General features: G+C 44.6%; 2 protein-coding genes across 4 annotated transcripts in view; one reads left to right on the plus strand and one right to left on the minus strand.

Moving 5' to 3' along the window:
• The first annotated feature begins 10 nt into the window (after positions 1–10).
• On the plus strand, positions 11–10,545 carry LOC118090664 (angiopoietin-related protein 5-like). Of its 2 annotated transcripts, none has more exons than XM_035126641.2 (7): positions 11–160; positions 2,397–2,479; positions 3,482–3,506; positions 5,501–5,592; positions 6,325–6,457; positions 7,207–7,392; positions 9,458–10,545. In XM_035126641.2, exons 2-7 carry the CDS (start codon positions 2,399–2,401, stop codon positions 9,751–9,753), a joined length of 813 nt encoding a protein of 270 aa, XP_034982532.1. In that variant the 5' UTR covers positions 11–160; positions 2,397–2,398; the 3' UTR covers positions 9,754–10,545. The 2 variants fall into 2 exon arrangements, with proteins under 2 accessions (XP_034982532.1, XP_060135543.1); XM_060279560.1 differs by having other exon boundaries at positions 11–109.
• A 71-nt stretch (positions 10,546–10,616) lies between these two features.
• The window catches only part of TUBGCP6 (tubulin gamma complex component 6), a 41,003-nt gene continuing 28,716 nt past the window's right edge, over positions 10,617–22,903 (minus strand). For both annotated transcript variants that reach the window (XM_035126634.2, XM_035126633.2), the window contains exons 19-26: positions 20,214–20,406; positions 18,727–18,895; positions 17,230–17,371; positions 16,736–16,930; positions 16,403–16,535; positions 14,750–14,963; positions 13,281–13,480; positions 10,617–11,126 (exon numbers count right to left, since the gene is read on the minus strand). In XM_035126634.2, the coding sequence (XP_034982525.1) occupies positions 11,035–11,126; positions 13,281–13,480; positions 14,750–14,963; positions 16,403–16,535; positions 16,736–16,930; positions 17,230–17,371; positions 18,727–18,895; positions 20,214–20,406 (1,338 nt within the window). In that variant the 3' untranslated portion in view covers positions 10,617–11,034. The remainder of the gene's footprint in view (positions 11,127–13,280; positions 13,481–14,749; positions 14,964–16,402; positions 16,536–16,735; positions 16,931–17,229; positions 17,372–18,726; positions 18,896–20,213; positions 20,407–22,903) is intronic.

Raw genomic sequence — 22,903 nt, forward strand, 5'->3', positions numbered from 1 at the left:
GCTTATGCCATAATACATTTGTTAGTCTTTAAGTTGCTGTTAGACATTCTGTTGGGTTTGTAGCAGCACAGTAACACAGCCTCCCCCTTCTGGAAATCCTACTGGAAAGGTGATCAAGTGTCCTTGGGCCTGGACCCGAGACAAAGGTTTCACTAACAAGGTTGTGTGTGTGTTACTGTGTGTGTGTGTGTGTGTGTGTGTGTGTGTGTGTGTGTGTGTGTTCAAAAATCTTGTTCTAATGTGAATCTGGAGGGATTTTATGCATAGTGGAGAGTATTTGCTGTCTGTCGTTTTTCCTGCTTAATAACCATTCTTAGTCTTAGCATCGGGGAGAAGGAACTTCATTGCACCATCCTGTACATACCTACTCTGAAGTAAGTCCCATTGTGTTCAGTCTAGTTTACTTCCAGGTAAGGGGGAAGTGGGTTACATGTTTGCAGAGAAATACATGATCTCTTATTTCCTCCTCTCTCCATTTAGTTCTTGATGCAGTGTAACTTGCATTGCCTTTGCCAAATCGGTGACCAGACAGGCATACACAGACACTCATTTCTCACACCAGTAAATTTATAACTGTAAAATGCTAAACTGTTATAAGAGCAGTCATGACTGTTTTTTGCCTCTCTTGTTGCTGGATGATCTATGACCAGTCTTACATTTCAGACAGAGACAAAATGAGGTTAACGCTTCTGTGTGATCCTAGATGTGATAATTGCAGCATCCCTCTGATTGTTTTTATAAACGTGTAATTCTTGTAATTAATGGAGATGTCCTGCCCCTCTTTATTCACTTGCCATTAATGTCCCCTAGTGACTCTCCTTCTGTTTCCTTGACAGAATTCTTCCTTGTGGGTATAGTATTGTGAATCTGGGTAAAGGTAAAGGTAAAGGGACCCCTGACCATTAGGTCCAGTCGTGACCGACTCTGGGGTTGCGCGCTCATCTCGCATTATTGGCCGAGGGAGCCGGCGTATAGCTTCCAGGTCATGTGGCCAGCATGACAAAGCCACTTCTGGCAAACCAGAGCAGCACATGGAAACGCCGTTTACCTTCCCGATGTAGCGGTTTCCTATTTATCTACTTGCATTTTGACGTGCTTTCAAACTGCTAGGTTGGCAGGAGCTGGGACCAAGCAACGGGAGCTCGCCCCGTCACAGGGATTCGAACCGCCGACCTTCTGATCAGCAAGCCCTAGGCTCAGTGGTTTAACCACAGCGCCACCTGGGTCCGTTTGTGAATCTGGGGTTTTACCATAAAACAAGGGCTAATTTAAATGTGATGTGGGAGTTTGTGAGCAGCATTTACCACATTTAAAATGTACCGTCAGGCCCTGGACTGACTGCCCTCCATGCTCACTGCTGAATTCCCCTGAATTGGAAGGATTGTAAGAGAGCTTCCTATTGTACCTGAGCTTTGCTTGAGCAGCAAGGTCTCCGGCTTGCTCCTTAACCCCACTTCCAGGTTTATCCTCTGCCTCTAACATCAGTCTAGGCTTGCTCCTTGACTCTTGCAACCTAGCTTCCCCTACAATTATGACTTCTCCTTGGTCCTGACTGGCTTGCTGGTCTCATGGCTCCTGGTTCCTACCGGTAGCTGTTGGCTTGCCCTAGACACAACCTGGCACTGGGAAGGGGAAATTAAAGCTCCCCCCAATATTGTCTCCCCCAGATTAAAATTGTATATGTTTGCCAAAAGGAGCAAGACATTCAGGTACCCATATTTTGATAACCAGGTTTCCTCCGACAACTGTCAACCTTGTTCTTGGGGAACGGCCATAGTAAATTCACCAAAAGCTACCATAGAGATATATGTTGGGATATTTGTACACCGAACTGCTCAAAGCAGTGAGGAATGCTGTGGATTGTGTGTCTGACTTTACCCGTGGGAAAGGAAGTATCTGTACCTTTGTACCATGTGGTGTTTTTCACTGTACTTTACTTTCGCTTCTGGCTCTCGATGTGACTGGAAGCAAGATGCACAGCTCTGAGTTTCTGAGCTGGGTAGCAGAGAATGGAATTTGTATATAGCCCACGATAAAGTAGTTATAGATCTACTTTGTGGCTCTTTATTACCTGTGTGTGTTGTTCTTCACGGAGGAGAACAATCGCATATTTCCCTGCCACTGGTCTGCACGAATCCGCAGCCAGGAATGCGCACAGGGCAATGCTTCAGCTCTGGGGCGGTCCCACGCTGGCCCCAGGCAGGCATTTGCTAGCAATATCAACATTTTCAAAAGTAGTGGGTCCATGGCTTGGTTTTTGAAAAACAAGGGGCCTGCAGTACTTAGCTAACTGGGAACCACAAGTATGTGCTGTAGTGATTCTATGGTTTCTAAAATATAAGCTGAACTTTGCTATGGAAAGCAATAGCTATACTGTATTTTTATTTTTATTTTAGTTATGAGAATGAACCTGTGTTTCCAGATCAAGAGCATTGCAGGGTTTTTATTAATTCTGGATTTTCAGCAAGCTGGGACAAAGGTAGTAAACAAATATATTGCCACTTTCATTTGAAGCCCAAGGGCAGGGAATTTTTTTGTCCATTTGAGGGTCACGTTGTTGTGGGGGACCTGGGACTGGAGCCAGATGCAAAAGCAGGTAGAGCAAAGCACATGGCTCTTAGCCATGTAAGCAAGAGGCATTACCATGGCTCAGGGACAAATTCCAGCAAGGTGGAGGCACTTGAGGAGGGTATGGAGCAGGCCTGGGGAGGGGAGCGGGCTGGGAAGAGGAGGTGTGGCTTAGGGAAGGTGAGATAGAGTGGGATAGAGAGGCCTGGAGGACCACAGCTGACCCCTGATCCAGAGATTTCCCACCCCAGGTTGAAGCAGAAAAGCCAAATATTGATGCTTTACTTTGACTGGGACTCCCTTTTACTGTCTGGCTGTGATGCCTCTGGCAGTATGGAAACAGCAGAGAATGGATGAGAGGAAATGTGGCAGAAGGAGTTTATTCTGAATGCCAGTCTTTGCTAAAGAAGACTGCCTCACAAGTCGCCTAACTGGAGAAGAAGTAACTTCCTTTCATCTGGGAATACAGTACCCCTTTTAAAAACTCAGTTTGCTGGCTGTCCTCCAGGTGAAACTACTAGAGCAACAATTCCTAGCCTGATCCCCTCCAGATGTTGGGCTACAGCTTCCATTGGCTGTGCTGCTGAAAATTGGAGTCCAACATCACCTGGAGGTCCACAGATTGGGGAAGGCTGAGCTGAGAGAGAGGAGAGCAGTCCTGTTGCAAAAAGGTGCAAGGGAGTTGCAGATTTCCACCTTTCTCCAAAATGAAAAACAGAACTGGTGTGAGGTCTGCTTATCTCAAATATAAACTTTTGTACAGCAGTGGCGGTTTTTGGGGAGAGGTGGGTTGTTTTTGCATGAAGACACAGGAATGGTTTTTAACTTTGTACGTAAGTAAAGTTAGAAAATTTCGTTTTTACAACTGTAGTGTTTCCAGCGGTGTAATATAAACATAATTTGATCTCTGCAGGCACAACCACGGCGGGTAGTTCAAGGTAGGTGGTTTTTTGTTGTTCATATTTGAATGATCATTAACCTTATTTTCATACAACGTGCGGGGACATCCCAGTTTGATAAGCATGTGACTGGGGCCTTGATTCACAATAGCTTCTTAAAAAGGAACTAAATTGAGAGGCATATAATTGTTTGTAGAGTTGGGAAGGGACCCCAGGGGTTGTAGCTCAACCTCTGCAATGCAGAGCCTCTTTGCTTCCTGTAACCAGTTATAAGAGGAAGCAAAGTGGTGCAAACACAGGCGAGGTTGGTCACTGCGAAAAACGGGGCAAGATGTGACATGGTGGGGGGCGGGATTGTTTGTTTTTTAATTAAGTGTTACATAGTGTTTTGGTGGTTCTGATGGCCTTCGCAAGTGTTGCTGGCTAGAGATCTTATTCCTCGCATTGATGTACACTTCAGACAGAAAAGCGGCTGACAGCAGAGATAATAAGGAAGGAAAAGAGCTGGAGAATGACTTCTTATTCTTCTCTGCATGTACTGCTGCAGATGAGTGCCATTTCATTAACAGCACTTAATGCAAGCTATTCCTATGTGCTGCATCACTCTGAAATTAAGTACAGTACCGCTGTTTGATCCTTCAAGGACCGGGGAGGAAACACACCCTGACACAGCCTGTGTGAAGGACAAAATATGGCCAGTTCACAAAATTCCTGGCTCAGGTTTTTGCTTAAATGTTGTCAGCCTTAAGAGAACAAGATGGATTATTTGGGCCTGTGATCTCATCCTAGCTAGATAAAACAAAATTAAAAAATCCTTCCAGTAGCACCTTAGGGACCAACTAAGTTTGTCTGACACTTCTGTTTCAAGTGTATCTGAAGAAGTGTGCATGCACACGAAAGCTCATACCTATGACAAACTTAGTTGGTCCCTAAGGTGCTACTGGAAGGATTTTTTTATTTTGTTTTGACTGCGTCAGACCAACACGGCTTCCTACCTGTAACTAGCTAGATAAAGTTATAGCTGAAAAACCAGGAGCAAAAGGAGGCTACGAAACTGGTCTCTCACACTTTAAACTTTATTTGGGTGTTCATTGGTAAGCCTATGGAGGAAGAATTGGGCCCACACATGCCATCTCAGCCTCCGGTGTCTCCATCTCTGCCAGCTTCATCCCCAAACTTTGCAGCTTTAATGGGAAGGTCTGGCAGGAGATTCTGCACACATTTGGCTGAATATATTTCTAACTGAGAAACCTACGCTATCAGGGAGGAGTCTTTGGAAGTTCAGATGAATGCATAAATTCCCAAGTTTCTGAAACAAATCATGCTTGGCTCATAATATCCCATATGCATACCAGAATAGGTAATTATATATTTGGATGCAATTAGTAATTACTTTTTGCCATTTGCTTCACCCCGCTTCCCTCAAGCACAGCTAGGGATGGGGAATAATTTATCTTCAGTTCACATATAAAGGTGAACCACACTTTATAAAACGATAGAGGAACTGAAACACATCCAGCCTTTGAAAATTGCACTCTGTGAATTTTGCAGTGCCTAGTAATTTGTGCAAAAATGCATACGCTAAGGTTCAGTGTGCATAAAAGCATGTATTAGCAAAATAGCATTGCAATTATAGGTTATATTTGGAAAAATGGATTGACTATGGTAAACTGTATGCATTAGGCAAAACAGCATATCGGCGTGTATATTAGGGAAAATTCACACTTCAACATTGATGCATTTTCATGAGGATTTTTTAAAAAGAAATTTTGTTAGTTGGTATAAAAAGGAACTGAACTCGAGACAGGAAGAATGAGAAACCCAGAGAAACTGAAACTGGCAGATTTGCATGTCCCTAAGCCCAGCCACCCGCTTCCCTTGACTCTCATCAGGTACCACTGACCTTGCCCTTATTCCATCAGGTTCCACCTTATTATCAACCGGCTCCTGCCCTTAATTCCAGGGCTCCATTTTGCTGTTCACATTCTGAGCAGCAGGAGTCTCATCAACCTTACTCATTCTTTCCATTACAGGGCCTGATTGCACAGCAATATTTGCTGCCAATGCATCTCTCTCCAGCGGAACTTACTGGATCAAACCAAAGCATTTTCATAAGCCTTTTGAGGTAAGGTATGGTTCTACAATTACATTCTGAGCCACAGGTTCCATTTTTGATGAAGTGTTATTGAGAGCACCTGTTTTTACAAATGCCTTGTCTTCTGAACACCTGCATGATCTGGAGGTCTGGGCCTGTATACTCATGGCACACAGATCTACCTCTTACTTCCATAATCTGATCCTGGAGAGGCATTGGAAACTTGAACTAATATCCGGAATTGGTCTTGGCGGGGGGGGGGGGGGAGAAGAACTTAATTCAGTCAATCGAGAGAGCTGGGAGGTGATGTACAACCTGCCTCCAAACTTCCTCTGAAAGGTCAAGTGTGCAGCTTAGGTGTACATCTGGAGCCACCATTGTCCTTGAATATTCAAGTTGTGTTTGTGGCCATATTTTATATGTTTCATCTGGTTTGCCAGGTCTGGCCATACCTCGTGAAGGCAATTTTGATTTGTACCCTAATTGCATCCAAGTTGGTTAAAATGTTCTCTCCATAGGGTTGTCTTAAAGACATATTTGAAACTCCAGTTGGTTCAAAATATAGTCATAAGATTGTTGGTTAGTGCAGCATGGCTGAATCGTATTACACCGACCCAACACCAGGTTTACTGGTTACCTGTTGGTTTCTGGCTTCAAATTAAAGTGCTGATATTAACCTGAAGTCCTAAGCAGCCGCAGGTTACCTTAAGGTGTTTAGGATCCTATAATTCAGATTGGTTACCTACTAACGTAAATTTCTAGGTATTCTGTGAAAGAAGATACGACGGTGGATGGACTGTTATCCAGCGACGCGATGGAAAAGGGGTATATGGTGGACCTGAGAACTTTCTGAGGTGGATGTCTGAATATGAAAAAGGATTTGGGCATGTTGATTGTAAGTAAATTATTCCCCTCAACTAAAATCTTTCCCTCGATCTGTGGACTTACCTTTAGACATCATACTATGTGCACAAATGGATCTTATTGATTAACTTCAACAGCCAACCTACATGTGCAGCCTTTCTCAAGGGTCTCAGGCAGGTCTTTTGCCCCGTCCCATTTTGCCACCTGATTATTTTCAAGAGGTGGCAAGGATTGAACCTGGGACCTTCCACATTCAAAAGCCTCTGCTATGATCCTTTCCCATGTACACAGAAGTAGAAAGTAAAGGTAAAGATAACCCTGACCATTAGGTCCAGTCGCGGACGACTCTGGGGTTGCGGCACTCATCTCGCTCTATAGGCTGAGGGAGCCAGTGTTTGTCCGCAGACAGCTTCCGGGTCATGTGGCCAACATGACTAAGCCACTTCTGGTGAACCAGAGCAGCGCACAGAAACGCTGTTTACCTTCCCGCTGGAGCGGTACCTATTTATCTACCTGGACTTTAACGTGCTTTCGAACTCCTAGGTGGGCAGGAGCTGGAAACGAACAATGGGAGCTCACCCCGTCGTGGGGATTCGAACCGCCGACCTTCTGATCGGCAAGCCCTAGGCTCTGTGGTTTAGACCACTGCGCCACCCGCGTCCCTAAGTAGGAAACTGAAAGCTGTTGTGGCTCTCAAAACTGCAGGTGTTTATTTCCTTGCATTCAAGATTATGTACAGTTGGCGATGGATACATGAAAACACAACTTTATATTTTCCAGTTGAACATTGGCTAGGGCTTGTCTACATTCATGCTCTGACCCACCAGAGAGACAAAAAATGTGAGCTCCGAGTGGACCTGAGAAACTGCAAAGGGAAGAAGGGCTATGCTGTATACAAGACCTTTGAAATTGGCAACGAAGATAAAAAATACCGCCTTTCTTTGGGGGAATACAGTGGGAATGTGGGTAAGAAATTCAGTGATGTGTGCAATGACCCCCATGTTTATCAGTTTAGCATCCCTCAAAATCAGGTCCAGATCCAAGTAAGCTAGAAAACAAAGACATCATTGGTGGGTTGCACCCCTAGAATAAAATTCTGATTTTCCTGAAGCAGCTTCTCAGGCAGGATTAACCTTCCAGAGCCATTGTAGCCACTTGGAGTCACTCTCGCCTGGTAACAATGCATTCATGGTTTTAAATAAATACAGCTGCCTGTAGGTGTGTAGTGTCTGGATATAACCATAATTTTAGCATTAAGTCTAAAGACGTATCGGTACATTTTGCAATTGAAAATAATTTTAATACAAAGGAAAGGAAAGGGGAAATGCACACACAACTCATATATGGTCCTTACCCAACTGCACTTTCAAAATCAATTTTGATTCAGGGGATACTAATGGGAGATATAATTTTTGCTGATTCCCCCTCCCCCTAACACCCTCTAGAAAAACAGCTTACGTGATCTGGGGAACCCCCTCCCCAGGACACAGTGGCAAATGGAGAGGGTCTGCAGGGCAAAAAGGGAAATCCCTCTGAAAATCAAATCAAAGAGTGTGGGGATACAGTATCATGAAGGTGACTGTTCCAGTCACTTCCATTTAGATGCTGCACAGGTTCTGGCAGTTGATAAGGGACATCTTGCCACTTCTACGCCTTCAGTTCATGTGTGGGAAGCTTTTGGTCCTTTAAATGTTGCTTCCCTACATTTCTCATCAACCTTTAATAACCATGCTTGCTCGACCAAATGAGCCTTGTAGTTCAGTAACTTCTGGAGGACTGAAAGTTCTCCACATTTGCTTCAGCCCATACTCTTGTTGTTTTCTTCAGATAACCAAACAATACGAATTTAGGGCTGCGTTGAAGCAAATACCTGGTAATTTGATTCATACTATAGTTTGCAAGGGCATTTTAGTTACCATGAGGCAGTTTCAGAGCCAAGTGGAGAATGCCAGCTGCTCTACAACACCTAATTGCAACGTGGTTAAGATTGTTAATAATAATAATAATAATAATAATAATAATAATAATAAATTTATACCCCACCCCCTCCCCAGTAAAATTACAATAACACATAAAAAAGGAAAACAATTAATTAAAATACAGATTAAAATACAATATTAAAATTTAAAATGCAGCCTCATTTTAAGTAGTCCATAAATCCAAACCGTGAGGGAGGGAAACACAGGGGTCAGAATGAATCCAACCCAAAGGCCAGGCGGAACAGCTCTGTCTTGCAGGCCTTGCGGAAAGATGACAAATCCCACAAGGCCCTGGTCTCCTGGGAAAGAGCGTTCCACCAAGTTGGGGCCAATACTGAAAAGGCCCTGGCTCTAGTTGAGGCCAATCTAGCCACCTTATGGCTCGGGGTCTCCAGAATATTGTTGTTTGTGGACCTTAAGGTCCTCTGCAGGGCGGTCCCGTAGGTACGAGGATCCCAAGCCGCATAGGGCTTTAAAGGTCAAAACCAGCACCTTAAAAAGGTGTGTTAACTTATCAAGTTCAATACAGTTTGTGAAAGCTCCAAGAACAGCCTGCTGTTTTTTTTAAAAAAACGTGTGTGTTTGTTTTGGTGTGTTGTAATGTTGACATCCCCAGAGTTATGGCAGTTAGAATTATTTTATTTTACCAAAAAGATAAAAAGCAGTACTGTGGAAAAAGCTTGAAGAAACACAAATTATACCAGTACAATAAAAAAAATTCCTTCAGTAGCACCTTAAAGACCAACTAAGTTTTTATTTTGGTATGAGCTTTCGTGTGCATGCACACTTCTTCAGATACACTGAAATAGGCGTCCCCAGGCGCTTATGTAGAGAAGGGGTGGGGAGGGAAGGGGGTATCACTCAGAAGGGTGGTGGAAGTGGGTGATTGACTGACTGATAGCTGTTGATGACCGAAAACGACTGCAAATGGTTTTGCATGAAAAAGCAAGAGTTTACCAGTAAGCCAATAAGAATTTGCCTCTCTTTGCCCCAAATGCCCTGATGCAGGCAATTAACGAGACTAAAATTTAGGGTTTTTTTTCTTGGTTTAGGAGATGCATTCAGAGGCCGTGAACCCTCTGAGAGTCAAGATGGCCATTTCTTCAGTGCAGTTGATAGTGACAATGACGACTGTGGCCCATGTTTTAAGGGCGATGAGGCATTCAACAGCTGCGCTGGCGAGCTCTACGGTTCTGGGTGGTGGTTCAGTAACTGCGGCATGGCGGATCTCAACGGGATGTGGCATCCCAAACACAGCTGTAGAGGTTGGGTATCTGGCGTGTACTGGAAAACATGGAGTAATACTGATTCACTGCTATTTAGTGAACTCAAGATAAAATGTACTTAGCTGTAACAATGTCAGACTCTCCAGCCTGAGGTGGCTTGAGAGTTCATTTCCCTTTCTGCAGCAATTTTAGTACAAAACCATCCCTGTGTTACTATGAATGTCAACTGCTTAATAGCAAATCTGACTGATCTAAGAAATGAAGTTTCTGCTAATTGTTGAAGTCTTTCTAGTTTTTCAGTAGACATAATCCCCTTCCCCTCCCTTTTTGCCGAAACCATTTTCAGTAAAAAGGAACATATATTTTAGTGCAGTCATAATCCTAGGCGTACTTCTACTGTTCCCTGTAGAACAAATTAGCTAGGAACCCACCCATATTTCCATCAAACCCCAGCGCAGAGAAGAGAGGGGATGAAAAGGAGGGAAGTAAAATTAAAGGCCTTGCTTAGTAACAGGCAAGACAGTAGTGGTGTTTTATTGCTGTTGCTTGATATCTGCTCAGCTTTGTATGCTTTGCCTAGCTGAATGGAGGCTGCAAAATCCTTGCCTACTGCTCTAGACAGAAAAAAGTGTGTTGCTACCAAAGCTGGGAGACTTTAGAATTTGGGTTTTACAACTAAATAGGCTGGAGGAATTTAGGAGACAATGTCATTAACTCTAATTGCTGTTGTCAATGCAATGATTAGTGCATTCCATTAAACCATGAATTGGTTTATGCAATGCAATTTCTATCACAGTCCTTAGTTGCTTTATTTCCATCAATTTTCAGAATATGCAATTTGCTTTTTTTTCCAGATTTCGTAAAGCCGTTAAGCTTTGTACACCAATAAACCGATTGATTCATTCCAGTTATAACCTTGAGTCTGTGGCCATCACTAGTTGTGCTTTACTTCCTGTTCCACTGGGTTGCCACTCTTATTCTCAATCTGCTTCCTGAGAGTGATGTTAGTAATACACACTGCTGACAACCAAGTGGGTATGTTTCTGCTTTGCTTTTTATTTCTTACACATTTACATGAGAAGATTGCACAATGCTACTAGGAAAAATATACACATTAACAAATTTACACTAATGCACATATTGCTGTATCGGCACTTGGCAGCATGCTTTGCAGCACAGAGAATAAAAACTTCTACCATGCTAAGCAGGGCGGAATGACGTTATCTTCCTAGTTACGATGATATTTTCCATGGATCCCGTTCTATCCTTCAATTGTCTTTGATAAACATGTTTTTCTTTACAGAAGCATCTTGGCACTGGCAGCTTTCAATGTGCCAGAGTTAATGAAAACAGGTTGCTGAGTCTGTGTTCCATCACTAGTTTGCGATGTATTTTAAGAAAGCTCAGTTATCTTTGTAGTAGTTATTAAAGTTGATTCGTAACAGGAAATCTTCCAGGTGAGGCTGGTATCCCCTGTTTACAAGCTTAGTTACTACTGTAAGAGGAGAAAATAAGAGAACACTTGTTTAATATGGCAAGGGATACAGATCGGTCAGCCTCAAATCCTCCTGATATTCCTCACTTAACAGTGTGCACAAGCTCAATGAGGTACGCAAGCTGCTGCCCTCTTCTATTTGTCCTAGCAGAGGTTTCATTTCAGTTGAGCCTATTTGTTTTTACAGGTTCTAACGAAGAACACTTTAGGTATCTGCTCTCTCTTTTATCATAAATATTATTTCACTTGCCCACGCTAACAAACTCTATTAAGCACAGTGCTCTACAGATTTCGCTTACAGCTGCTGCAAGCTCTGTTGAGCACACCAGATTCTGAGGAAGCATACATAGGACTGAAAGTAGAACTCTACAGTGGTGCCTTGCTTGACGAAATTAATTCGTTCCATGGGTCAATTCGTGTAACGAATTTTTCGTCTAGCGAGTCGCGGTTTCCCATAAGAATGCATTGAAACAATGCGTTCCTAAGGGCTCCGGGGGACTGGCAGCGGCGGCGGAACTTGCTCTCTTGGCTCGGGGAAGGCAGGCAGGTGCTTGCTCTCTTGCCTGCCGCTGCCAGTCCCAGAGCCGAAGCGCGCCGGTGCTCCGACAAACGGACACAGCGGGGATGGGACGGGGCTTGAGAAGCCTCGTCCTATCCCTGCTGTGTGACAGGCAGGGGGGGGAAGCGGAGGAAAGATCCTGCACTTTCCCCCCACCCTGCCTGCGCTTCGGCTTCCTCGGCGAAGGCAAGCGGGCGGGTTGTCTGCCGGCTTGCCTTCACCGAGGAAGCGCCGTCCCATGCCGGCAGTGCGCGGCGGGGGAGAGAAGCGCTTCTCCCCCCCCACCGCCTCCCGCCTGTCTTCCCCTGCATGGGACGGGGCTTCGGAGAAGGTCTCCAAAGCCCCGTCCCATGCCGGCTGTGCGGTGGCTCCGGGGGACGGAGCCGAAGCGCGGTGGGCACTGCTTGCCCCCGCCAAGGGGAAGACAGGCAGGGGCAGCCGCCGCACCGACGTGCTTTGGCTCCGTCCCCCCTGGCAAAGGAAGATCAGCTGTCAGCTTCCCATGCTGACAGCTGATCTTCCTTTGCTGCTTTCTATGGCTGCGCCTCGCAAGATGAAGCAGCGGTCATAGAAAACCTTGTCGTCTTGCGAATGCCTCACGCAACACAAAACTCTTTCGTCTAGCGAGTTTTTCGTTGTGCGAGGCACCACGGTACATGCCAACAGGCCAAGTTCAATCTCTGGCATCCTGGAAGCTAGCAATGTTAAAGAGCTATATCTGCAATTCTGGAGAGTACTGCCAGCCAGGGGAGACAAATACTGGGCAAGACGGACAAGTAGCCTGACCCCAATGTAAGGTAACCTATGTTATCTTCTATAGGTGCAGCTGAAGATCATGCAAGCTTTACACAATGGCCTGGTTCAGACATGACATTGATCCTGCTGGTCAGAGCTAATAGGAATTGCAGTCAAACAACATCTGAAGCATATTGGGTTGGGGGAGGGCTGGTTTAAAATAATGGGAACACAGTCACGACTCAGACTGGGCGTGACATATCACCAATTAACTATCCCAATACAGTGGTACCTCTACTTACGAATAACTCTACTTACGAATGTTTCTACTTACGAACGGAGCTCCGTCCGCCATCTTGGATGCGGTTTAGATAGAATTTTTTCTACTTACATTTTTTTTCTCCCAATGCATTCCTATGGGATTCGACTTATGAATGTACGTTTGGAACGCATTAAATTCGTAAGTAGAGGTACCACTGTATGAACAAATTCCTATGCCCAACAAATAACCCAGAGATGCATTTTACATAAAAGGACACATTCTACTCAAGTAAAAACATGCTGATTCCCAAACCGTCCGCAGGCTGGATTTAGAAGGTGATTGGGCCGCATCCAGCCCCCGGGCTTTAGTTTGGGAACCCCTGCACTAAAGCTGCCGTGTGCAGAGGATGTTTTTATTTCCAAACTGAGTATAAACACATCTTTGCAATACCCCCAAATTGGGAAAACTGTGCCCCTCCGCCAGAAGTTGCTAGACTACAACTTCCATCATCCCTTACCATCGGTCATGCTATCAGAGGCTGATGGGGAGTTTGGAGACAGCCCCCGGGTTCCCATCCTTGCAACAACAGAAGTCTTACCGTTGAATAAGAAATGGGAGTAGTACTTGAACGTGTTATAAGACTGCTGCATTAAGCCAAAGTTGGGATGAACAGCCATTTGTTTGCTGGTATCGAAACTCCACGATTGAGAGATTAACTGGCTACGGAACTTTAAAATGAGGCTGAAGATGCTGTGAATAATGTTCATTACAGGGGCTGCCTTTTCAGTCAACAATCCTCTGTTAAAAGAAAAGAGATGGTATTTATATTAAGTTAGCAAGCAGCAATACTTCTTTTCATCTGCAGCGATGTTTAGGAGCATCTTAAAGAACATGCCTACTAACATTTGATTGCAGGTGCAATTTTTGAATAGTTTCGGATAGGAAAGACAACATGGCAGTAATATAGTGAATTTGTGTCCTTTGTATCCTCTTGCCTTTCAGTACTAGGATATAGTTATCCTGAACCAGCTCGCCAGTTATCCTAAATAACATATTTTGATGGACTAGATGCAGCCATGTGCTATATAGCATTTACTAAGACTTAGCTTGTTTCAGATTGCTACTGTAAGTCAGGGATGCATTTGCCCATGAGCTGTGGTGGGTGGGCCTGGCCTATATATCCATATATCACCCAGGACCGGTATTTAGTGGCAGACTGCGATGACAGCTTCACTCAGTAGTATATCGCTGGTGAAATTGACGCCTACTGAGTCCCCCCTGCTACCAGCGCCCAGTGTGTTGAGGGAAAAACAAGCGGCAGCTTGAGTGAAACCGCCATCGCAGTCTGCCCTGATACCACTGCAGAGCTTGTGATACAGCTTGTTCTTCCCTCTGCTTCAACAAGCCCTGCCACTGTTACTCTGGCTCGCAGTTATCGCCCAGCCCTACTAGTGGGGGTGTGGCATTCCACCCACAGCAAATGCACAAAGACACCCTCCATAAATGATCCATGCAGACTAGCTGGAGGGGGGGATCGTATCACCCTCTCCTCAAACGATTAGTCTGATAATTGTGAAGGGGCAATATGCATCCACGCCAAGGGGCTGGGCTTAGAGCTTTAGGCCTTTCTGCTCTCCTCTGTGCTATAATTTTCCTGCTTTGGCCCCCGGGGACAGGCACCGCTTTTGGGGACATTTCTGTCTCCATCGTCCAGCTCCTTCCCACTTCACTTTCCCCTTCCTCAGTCCATAATCTGGGTGAGGGGAGAGGCATGCAGTCAGAGAAAAATGGTCTTGTTCTCTTTCTCAGGTGTTGCAAATATGTTGAAAGCAAAGTGCAATTCTCCTTAGCCCTTCGTCCAAGTTCCCATATTTGCAACACTTAAGTGGTGGGGCCTACTAGTTCCTCTCGCTGTCCACGTCACAGTGGCAGCAGAACTGGTGACAGAAGCCTACGTAAATAAAAGACACGTCCACCCAACTTTCTAGTTACATGAGAATTGTCCATCTCTACATGCAGTTATAAGGGAAGGCAAATGTGCAACATTATGTTAAGGAATCTTATTACCGGAAGATGGCTTTGTTGAGGTAGTCAGCATGCGTTCTGTAGATTTCCTCCAAGTTCCCTACAGAAGACAGTTTATTTCCAAATTCACACCACGTCACGTGCAGGATTTGGTTGGCAATGTAGCCTTGAATAACTTTCACAAAGTGCTGCATTTCGTGCTTATAAAGCTGGAGCTGTCGAAACTGAACTGAGTTGGATGCATGCTTCACCAGAGCTGAAAAACCAAAACGACAAGGATGACTCGCAGCACGTGAAAAGGGACAGCCACTCTTGGCCCACATGCCAAAGCAGAAGCAGCCAAGGTGCAAAGTGGGCATAGTCAGTTTTTACTAACAAATTTTGTGAAGAACCACAAAAATATGTTGGGAGCAGTCAGTAAAAACACCAATGTTTTATGTTACTTTTTTTGGGGGGGGAAATCTAAACTCTTCTTAAAATATAAAAATCTCTGAGGCATCTTGCAAGGGCACAAAACACTTTTAGCATCACGGCATCACAGTAGAGGACCCACAGGAGCTGTCAGATTTGTTTTAAAATAATTGTTTAAATTATTCTTACATCACAAAGGGGTGGATCGTAGTATGTAGCCCACAGGCTCATCCTGGTTTAATACTACTAGGACAGAGGTTTTCAATCTTTCTGAGTCCATGGCTCCCTTCTTTCTGCGGCAACCCTGTGGGGCTCAGCCCAGTTACGTCACCCCTTGCCTGCAGAGCCGGCTGGGCAGCTGCAGCCCCAGGTCTCTGAGCCCCCCCCCCTGCGCGCCCCAAAGGGGCCTGGGAAGGACCCCCTGGCCAGCCCCAGAGGTAATATTTGCCTGTTGAGCTCATAGCCAGGGCCACTGCAACAAACAGCTGTGGAAACCTTTGGGAGGCAGAGATGCGAGAAGGGACAGAGGCCAGTGTTGCCCGCAGCACTCCTGACTATCATTCAAGGCACTCCAGGGTGCCATGACACACTGGTTGAAAACTACTGTACTAGGGGACCAGATTAGAAATCAAATAGATCTTCCTTGAAACAGGCTTTCATAAACTCACCCTCAATCAATATATCCATTTGTCTTTTTGTGCTTGGTTATGCAGGTCAGGGTGAAAGCATGTGTATGTGTAACTACTTAATATTTTTTTTCCTTGACTGTGGTATTTCAAATATGGTATTGTGTAATGCCTACAATGTACTAGGTGAAGCAGGAGTTACTTTTCTTGCTGTTGCATTAATAACTCACAGAACAAACTGGAATACCACCCTTGGAAGCCTTTCTTTTATTCTGTTTGGATGAGAATCCAAAACTCTTCTGTTGTGTCAGAGCTAACTGCTTTCATCTTCAGTTATATGGGTTTGCAGCTGAATAATCAAACTCTCATGGAATATACTGTATTTACTCAAGTCTAATGCACCATCAAATCTAATGAGCATCTCAATTTTCAGAGTCTTGAAACAAAAAAAAGTATTTGCTGGCAAATGTAAATGTGCCATTGAATCTAATGCGCACCTCCATTTTCACAATGTAATTGGGCCAAAAAAGGTGAGCATTAGATTTGAGTAAATATGGTAGAAATAGGAAACACAGTGACTTTAAATTTAACTCACTTATCTGAATTTTCTGAACAGGTTAGCTTTCAGGCTAAATAAAAGTATTCAGATTTAACTTACCAGTTCGCTTTAAGTGGAACCAAACATCCTTAAGAGTCCACACCATATGCTTCAATTGCAGCAGGAAGGAGAAAATCTTGTTATATTTATTCATGCAGTTTTCAGTAATGACAATGTTCATGGGCCAGTCAACCTATAAAAAAACCCAATAAAACTATTGTGACTGTATGTCTCCAGAGGCAGCAGAATATTCCACTGCCTGTTTAAGATGAGGATTATGTCAGAGTTAACAGAACAGAATGCCTTTCTAAATAGCATCAGAGAACAATTAACTGCAATGCATAGGGGAATCTTAAAATGTGGCTCACTTCTCAACTCTGTGTGTCTTCTCACCTTATAGCGTAGTTCTAAGCAGTTTAGGGCATCGGGCGCATTGGGCTTGAACATCTCTGGAAGGTACTTCAGTGCAAATGAGAGATTGGAAGCCAAGTGAGTGTCCCCATGGAGACTATATTGCAGAGCCTTATTTAAAATGGAATTGAGGACTAATGGGTTCAAAAGTTCGCCAGGTGTCTGTCCTGATCCAAGCTGAAATTAGAACACACATTAGATACTGAGAATTTGTTTGTCAGAATAAACTTTCCAAAGTAGATAATGGGATTTTTTTTTAAAAAAATGTTCATACAAACACAGTTCAAGCCAGAAAGTCCCTTATATTTAAAACTTCCAAGAGAGGTTGTTCAGGTTGCGATCATTGAAACTACTGCCAAATGTTACACAATCCCTATCTTTAGTAGCACATACACATGTAGTATGATTTCCTCACATGCCGGCAACTAGATATATAGTCAAGAATCAGGCGTCTAAGGAAAAGCCTATGCAAATACCTTTTCAAAAAGTAGATCACTGAGTGACTGAGCAAACTCTCCATCTTCCATCAACAAAAAATGCCTTAGTGCTCCAAAATGCTTCTCAATATTTAGTTCCACAAAATAGTAATCAACAATGGCTTTGTTCACAAGTGAAACACTAGGAACAAATGAAAACAAACACCAGTTACTTAAAAAAAAAAAGCAAATAAAAAGGTAAAACTGCATTTTAGCTTTATGGATAGGGTAAATTAAAAATGGCCAACCTTTTGATCCTTTACCCACAATCAAATTATAGGCTCCCTACAAGTAATCTACTTCTATTGGGCCAGTACCTTTGGCAGTCACTTGCAAAAAACACAGGATGCAGCAAGGGTGTCAAGAAAACGCCCTTTGAAAGAAATCCTTGTTGCCCATTCTCACCTGTTTCATTACACTTGCATGTAATTCTTTCTGCACTGTTCAGAATCTGTAACAGCTGCTATGTTCTAACTAGAAGCTTTATGGTTTCTCATACTAGAGCAGAACACCAAACCTTCACTGCTAGGCCGCGTTCAATAGTTCACTGTGGTAGGTAGTGTTTGCACTGTGCAGGGGGAGGAAGTGTGCAGAACCAAGCAAAGGCAGTGCGACCTGCGTTGCAATTAGGGCTCTGGAATGGACAAGAGAAGTTTAAACCTCTACTACCTAGCGCTTTGACGCAGATGGAAATTGTTCCCTTCCCTGCTCATCAAGTGAATGATCTGCATCCCCCCATTAAGGCGCAAGGCTAGGCAAGGCAGCGAAGTTCAGACCTTTTTGCCCGGTGTCCTGAAGGGCATGGAAATTCCGATGAGGAAGAAAGGGAGCACAAGACTCCCTATCCAGTCCAGCACCTTAGCAAGGATTCAGACTGCTCTGGCCCTTCTTGGCTCTGCATGCTTTTCATCACACACTCTGAAATCTGACTTAAATTGCCACATTTTTTTCTTTAATGGGACCAATCCATACTGAGCTCTCCCACTTGAAGAGCCCTCAGTTTCAATGAAGGAAGCAAATCTCGTTTCAGGTTCTTTGTGTGTATGACCCTGATTCCCCACTGAAAGAAATAGGATTATACATGGGAATCTTCATAATGGGTGAATGGCAGCAATGGGTTTGTAGTTTTTACTGTGTGTGTGTTTGGAGTTTTGGCCAGCCCTAGAGGGTTGGTGAAGGGTCCACAAGGATCTCAGGTTGAAAAATAATTGCCCCGCAACCCTGTCCTGAAGTGAATGGACAGCGGATAAGAACTCTGAGGCACATCCAACCTGAGAAAGAGAAGACTGGAGAAGAAATATGATTTGCAGTTTAAGGATCCACTAAATATTGCCGTCTAATAAAAGATACCTGAAGTATGTACTACTAAATCCAAATAAAAGGAAAAAAGGTCAATGTATGTATCCATGTGTTTTCCCATTAAGGAAAGAATATGACCAGCAATGCAAGCTGTATTATTACTACAATGTTGACCGATCACTTCTAAATTTTACTTACTGAGAAACCAAAGGGGCAGTGATTGACCGTTTCATCAGTACTGGGAGTGATAAGAGCTCGCTCAGTTGCACAGCTGTTTCGTCTGTTGCTGACTGTGCTGATGGGTCCACAGGGAAGGTGTAGGATCTTGGTATCACATGATGCAGAAGATGGGAAACTGGAAGTTCTGCTGTGTTAGAGCATAGGTAAAAAAACAAACAATGATTACTGTTTCTAAAGCACTTTCAAAACAAAATGCTATACAGCAAATAAAAATTAGAGGCAACCATTGCGGCCAGTGAGCCCATTTCAAATTTCAAGTAAGTGTGGTGGGTGGCAGTCACCCCGGGGGGGGGGGGGGACACACGGCAAAACACAAAAATAGAGAGAGAGTGGTTATGGCTGCTCCATGTTTCCCAAGATAACCTCATGCTTGGAAGTCACCCATGTCCTGCTGATCGTGATTGTGGAGATCGAACAATACTGATCCCCCTGACAACAATGCTGTTGCTGTTTAATAACAGGGAGCGTTCCTTCTTCCAGTGCAAGATAAAATACACAAGGTGGCCACACTTTCTCTTGCACACACTTCACATATGCACAGCCACATATACATCTCTCCCTCTCTGGCCACACATTCATACGTACATACCTCCCCCCATTTCCTCACACACAGGGCCACACGTACATCTACCCCTCCCCCACCTCTGCCCAAGTATATCCGTCTCAATCACACACACCGTACACATTCAGAAAAGCCTCTCAATTGGCGAAGGAAGTGCCTGCCATTAAAAAAAAACATCTAAAACCGGGTGAACAAAAATCTATTTGAATGATGTTTCAAAAGAAAAGTGAGAGGGGTATTCTAATATCAGGAGGCAGGGCATTTCAGAGGTAATTAATAACGAGGAAAGGGTACAAGTGAATGCAATTTAGAGTTTAACCAAATGAGGTCTACAGAATCCTGCACAAATTTGTGCCACAACACTGGTGCAGTCTGGTGCTACACCGAGGCTGAGGCTGCTGCTACTTACTTGGACCCGTGAGAATCCGCAAAGGACTGACACAATCTCTACGTGCCTTAACGATACCAAGTGTGCGAAGTCAGCATGATGGCACACCAAAAAGCCTTTCTGTCTGGATGAACAGTTATAGAGCGGTATATAAATTCAATTAATTAATAATGATGATGATGATGCTACCCATACCACGTGTGAGCAGCTTTTCTCTGAGCACCTTGGACAAAGTTGAAATGCCCCCACAGCACAGGTGGGGGCCCGATGTGTGGATCCCCACAAGGGAATTGACATCCTCAAGAGACCCCAGGCTATGTGGCTGGATCATTTAAATGTGACCCAAGTTGACTGCGGGACAGAGACTCCGCAGAAATGTTTTTAGTGAATGAGACTCTAAGACTACAAAATTCCACAAGCACTACTCTCCTTGAGGGGTAACAGCATATCAAGTGGTTCCATTCCCTTAATGCATCTCATGTTAGGAGTACTCACACATGAAATCGTAGCTGTCCTGATATTTTTCAAGGCAATACTGATCAGATAAGGCTTTCACATAATCTTCCTCTTTCTTCCACTTGGCAATAGTGGTGCTTACGCCTTCTGGACTTTCAGATGTGCTGACTTCAGAGAGAGAAATCTGCTGAGTCATAAGTACCAATTCGGTTGATTTTTCAGGTTCCTCTACCTGATTTTTAAAAAAGTGGAATGGATATTGGAGAAAAGGAGGTTCATTTTTGATTCAGAAGCACGGATAATAAATTTTTATTTTTATTTTTATAAAAATGGATTTTAAAAAAATTTAAATCAGATTTTTAAAATAAAATGCTTTTGGAGGAAAAATATAAAGATAGTTTTCTATTTAAGTTACATTATAGTCCAAAGGCTATTCATCAGGAAATAAGGATTTGTTTTAAGTTTTTCATGTGTGCTAAAACTCAGTCTAAGTTTTTTTTTTAAAAAAAAAAACGTTTAACCAAATCAGTTTATAAACATGGATACATGTGCTATAATGTTATTGTTTTAGTTAAATAAATTGTTTAAATTGTTATTAAAGAAATGATTTTCTCTTTCCAATGAAGTACAGCAGAAAAGTTGTCCAAATATAAACAGTTAACTTATTAAACCTCACCCTAATTTCATAATTATCTGTCTATGTATTTCTAATAGTATAACCAAATTAGTAATTTTTGATATAACTGTAAAAACTACTCTGAAAATTTATTATTCCAAGAATGAATGAAACCTTCATCTGGTTGTAAATATTAAGATTATACCAGCAAGAATGAGTCTTTCTGTTAAAAAAAAGAGATTTAAATAAAGTCTTACTGACTAGTGATTTAAATCGTGATTTAAATTGATTTGATTTAAATCAAATCCACCCTGTCCAGAAGACTTTGCACTCTTGCATAAGCACGCTTATCATCGCATCTTGGGTTTTCCTGAATCTGCAAGGTTCTTTTTAAGCAGCCTTCCTCAGCATTGTTGCTAGCAATAGTGTTGCTTGTAATCACATATGTTAAAGGATGTATGAGAAAATGGGCTAGAGCAGGGGTGTCGAACTCAAATTCATCGGGGGCCGCATCAGCAGTTTGGTCACCCTCAAAGGGCCGGTTGTGTCTGTAGGACTATGTGTCCACCCTTTATTATCATAAATTATTGTCACTGCATTCAATTATTACTGTTTTTTGTAATAATGTAAGCTCATTCCCGCCCCCACGCGGATCACATTCCTGCGTCGTGGCGCGTGTGTGGGAGGGGATGTAAACGAGGGAAATTTGAACAAAAGGTGGGGATCGACAGCTTCCGGGGGGGGGGGGCTCAACTAAACCTTCGGCAGGAAGGAGAAAGCCACTGCTGGGATTAAAAACCTGCAGATGGAAAGAGGGCTTCCCTCTCCCGCCCTGCGCACACCCAAACCCCGCTAGGCAGGATGCCACACGCTGCAACCCACCCCATGCTTTGGAGAGGGGCAGGAACATGCGGTGCAGCGCCAACTCCCTGCTTTGCTTTTGCATCCTCCCTCCTCAGCGCCAGAGTCCCTTCCCCTCGCGCTGAGGGAGGGCAGCGGATTTCCCGAGGAGGAAGGCGGCGGCAGCCCCAGCGGATGTGCATCTTCGCCTCACAGCTGCTCTTCCCCCCACCCGCGCTGTTGTTGTCTTCGCCGCCGCCTCTCCCTACCGGGACTGCAGGCAGAGAAGGCTTGAAAACCTCCCCCCCCCCAAAAAAATTCCCCTCCCACCTACTCAAACCGTGAGGCGACTCCATCTGGAGCCCTACATCACGAGGGGCTGAGAGGAGGCGGCGGCAGAGCGGGAAGAGCAGGAACCCGTGCCGTCGTCGCTGCCTCCCTCCCGGCTGCCCCCTGGGGAGCAGCTCCGCCGGAACTGAGAAGCCAAAGGGCAGCTCGGGGGTGGGGGGCAGAGCAAAAGCCAGGCACCCCCCTCCCGAGTGTCTATGAGGAGAAAACGGGGAAGAGGGAAGAGAAACCCGGCTCCATCAAGAGAGCGGCTGTTGCGCTTCGCCTACTTCCCCCTCAGGCTCACTCCGCGTCCCTTTCGCCCGCTCGCTCGCCCACCTCCCGGATGCAGCCGAGGAGAGGAAGGGAAGCGGCGGGCGGCGGCTCCCCAGTGCCACCTCACTCGCTCTCGGAGACAACAGCAAAGCCCGCAAAAAAAAAATCCAGCGCTGCTCCGTCCCGGCACCAACTTTGCCGGCGGCGCCTGTAGGGCTTTCCTACCTCCTCGGCGGGCTTCCTCCTCCTCCTCCTCCTGCATCTCACTTCCCCGTCTGGCCGCTGTGCCACCGCCTCCCTCAGCCTCATTCGAAATTGAAATTCCCTGGCCAAGGCCGTCAGCGCGGCTCCAGCGCCCCGGCCTCCACCTGCAGCCCCGCCCCCGGTTTTTACCCTCAGCCAATCACAGGCTCCAGAACTACTGTCAGCGGCTACTGTCGGCGGTGGCTACGCGGGCCACATGACGAGGTCTGGCGGGCCGGATTAGGCCCCCGGGCCTTGTGTTTGACATCCGTGGGCTAGAGTTATCCTCATCTTAAGCTTAATTTTTACTCTCTCTGCCCTTTTCACTTTGATTTTAGTTAATCAATCTGTCAAGTCAGTATCAGAACTTTTGCAAATTCCTAGTCAGGGGCCCCTGGGTGAATAAAACAGGGTTCAGATACGGAAC

The sequence above is a fragment of the Zootoca vivipara genome, chromosome 10, assembly GCF_963506605.1.
Source record: "Zootoca vivipara chromosome 10, rZooViv1.1, whole genome shotgun sequence".
Classification (NCBI taxonomy): domain Eukaryota; kingdom Metazoa; phylum Chordata; class Lepidosauria; order Squamata; family Lacertidae; genus Zootoca; species Zootoca vivipara.

What these genes read in the sequence shown, in the direction of transcription:
- LOC118090664 (XM_035126641.2), top strand. Translation starts at nt 2,399, where the DNA reads ATGAGAATGAACCTGTGTTTCCAGATCAAGAGCATTGCAGGGTTTTTA. An exon ending in ATTTTCATAAGCCTTTTGAG is followed by an intron (nt 5,593 to 6,324) that starts GTAAGGTATGGT and finishes GTAAATTTCTAG; the next exon opens with GTATTCTGTGAAAGAAGATA. An exon ending in GGAATACAGTGGGAATGTGG is followed by an intron (nt 7,393 to 9,457) that starts GTAAGAAATTCA and finishes TTCTTGGTTTAG; the next exon opens with GAGATGCATTCAGAGGCCGT.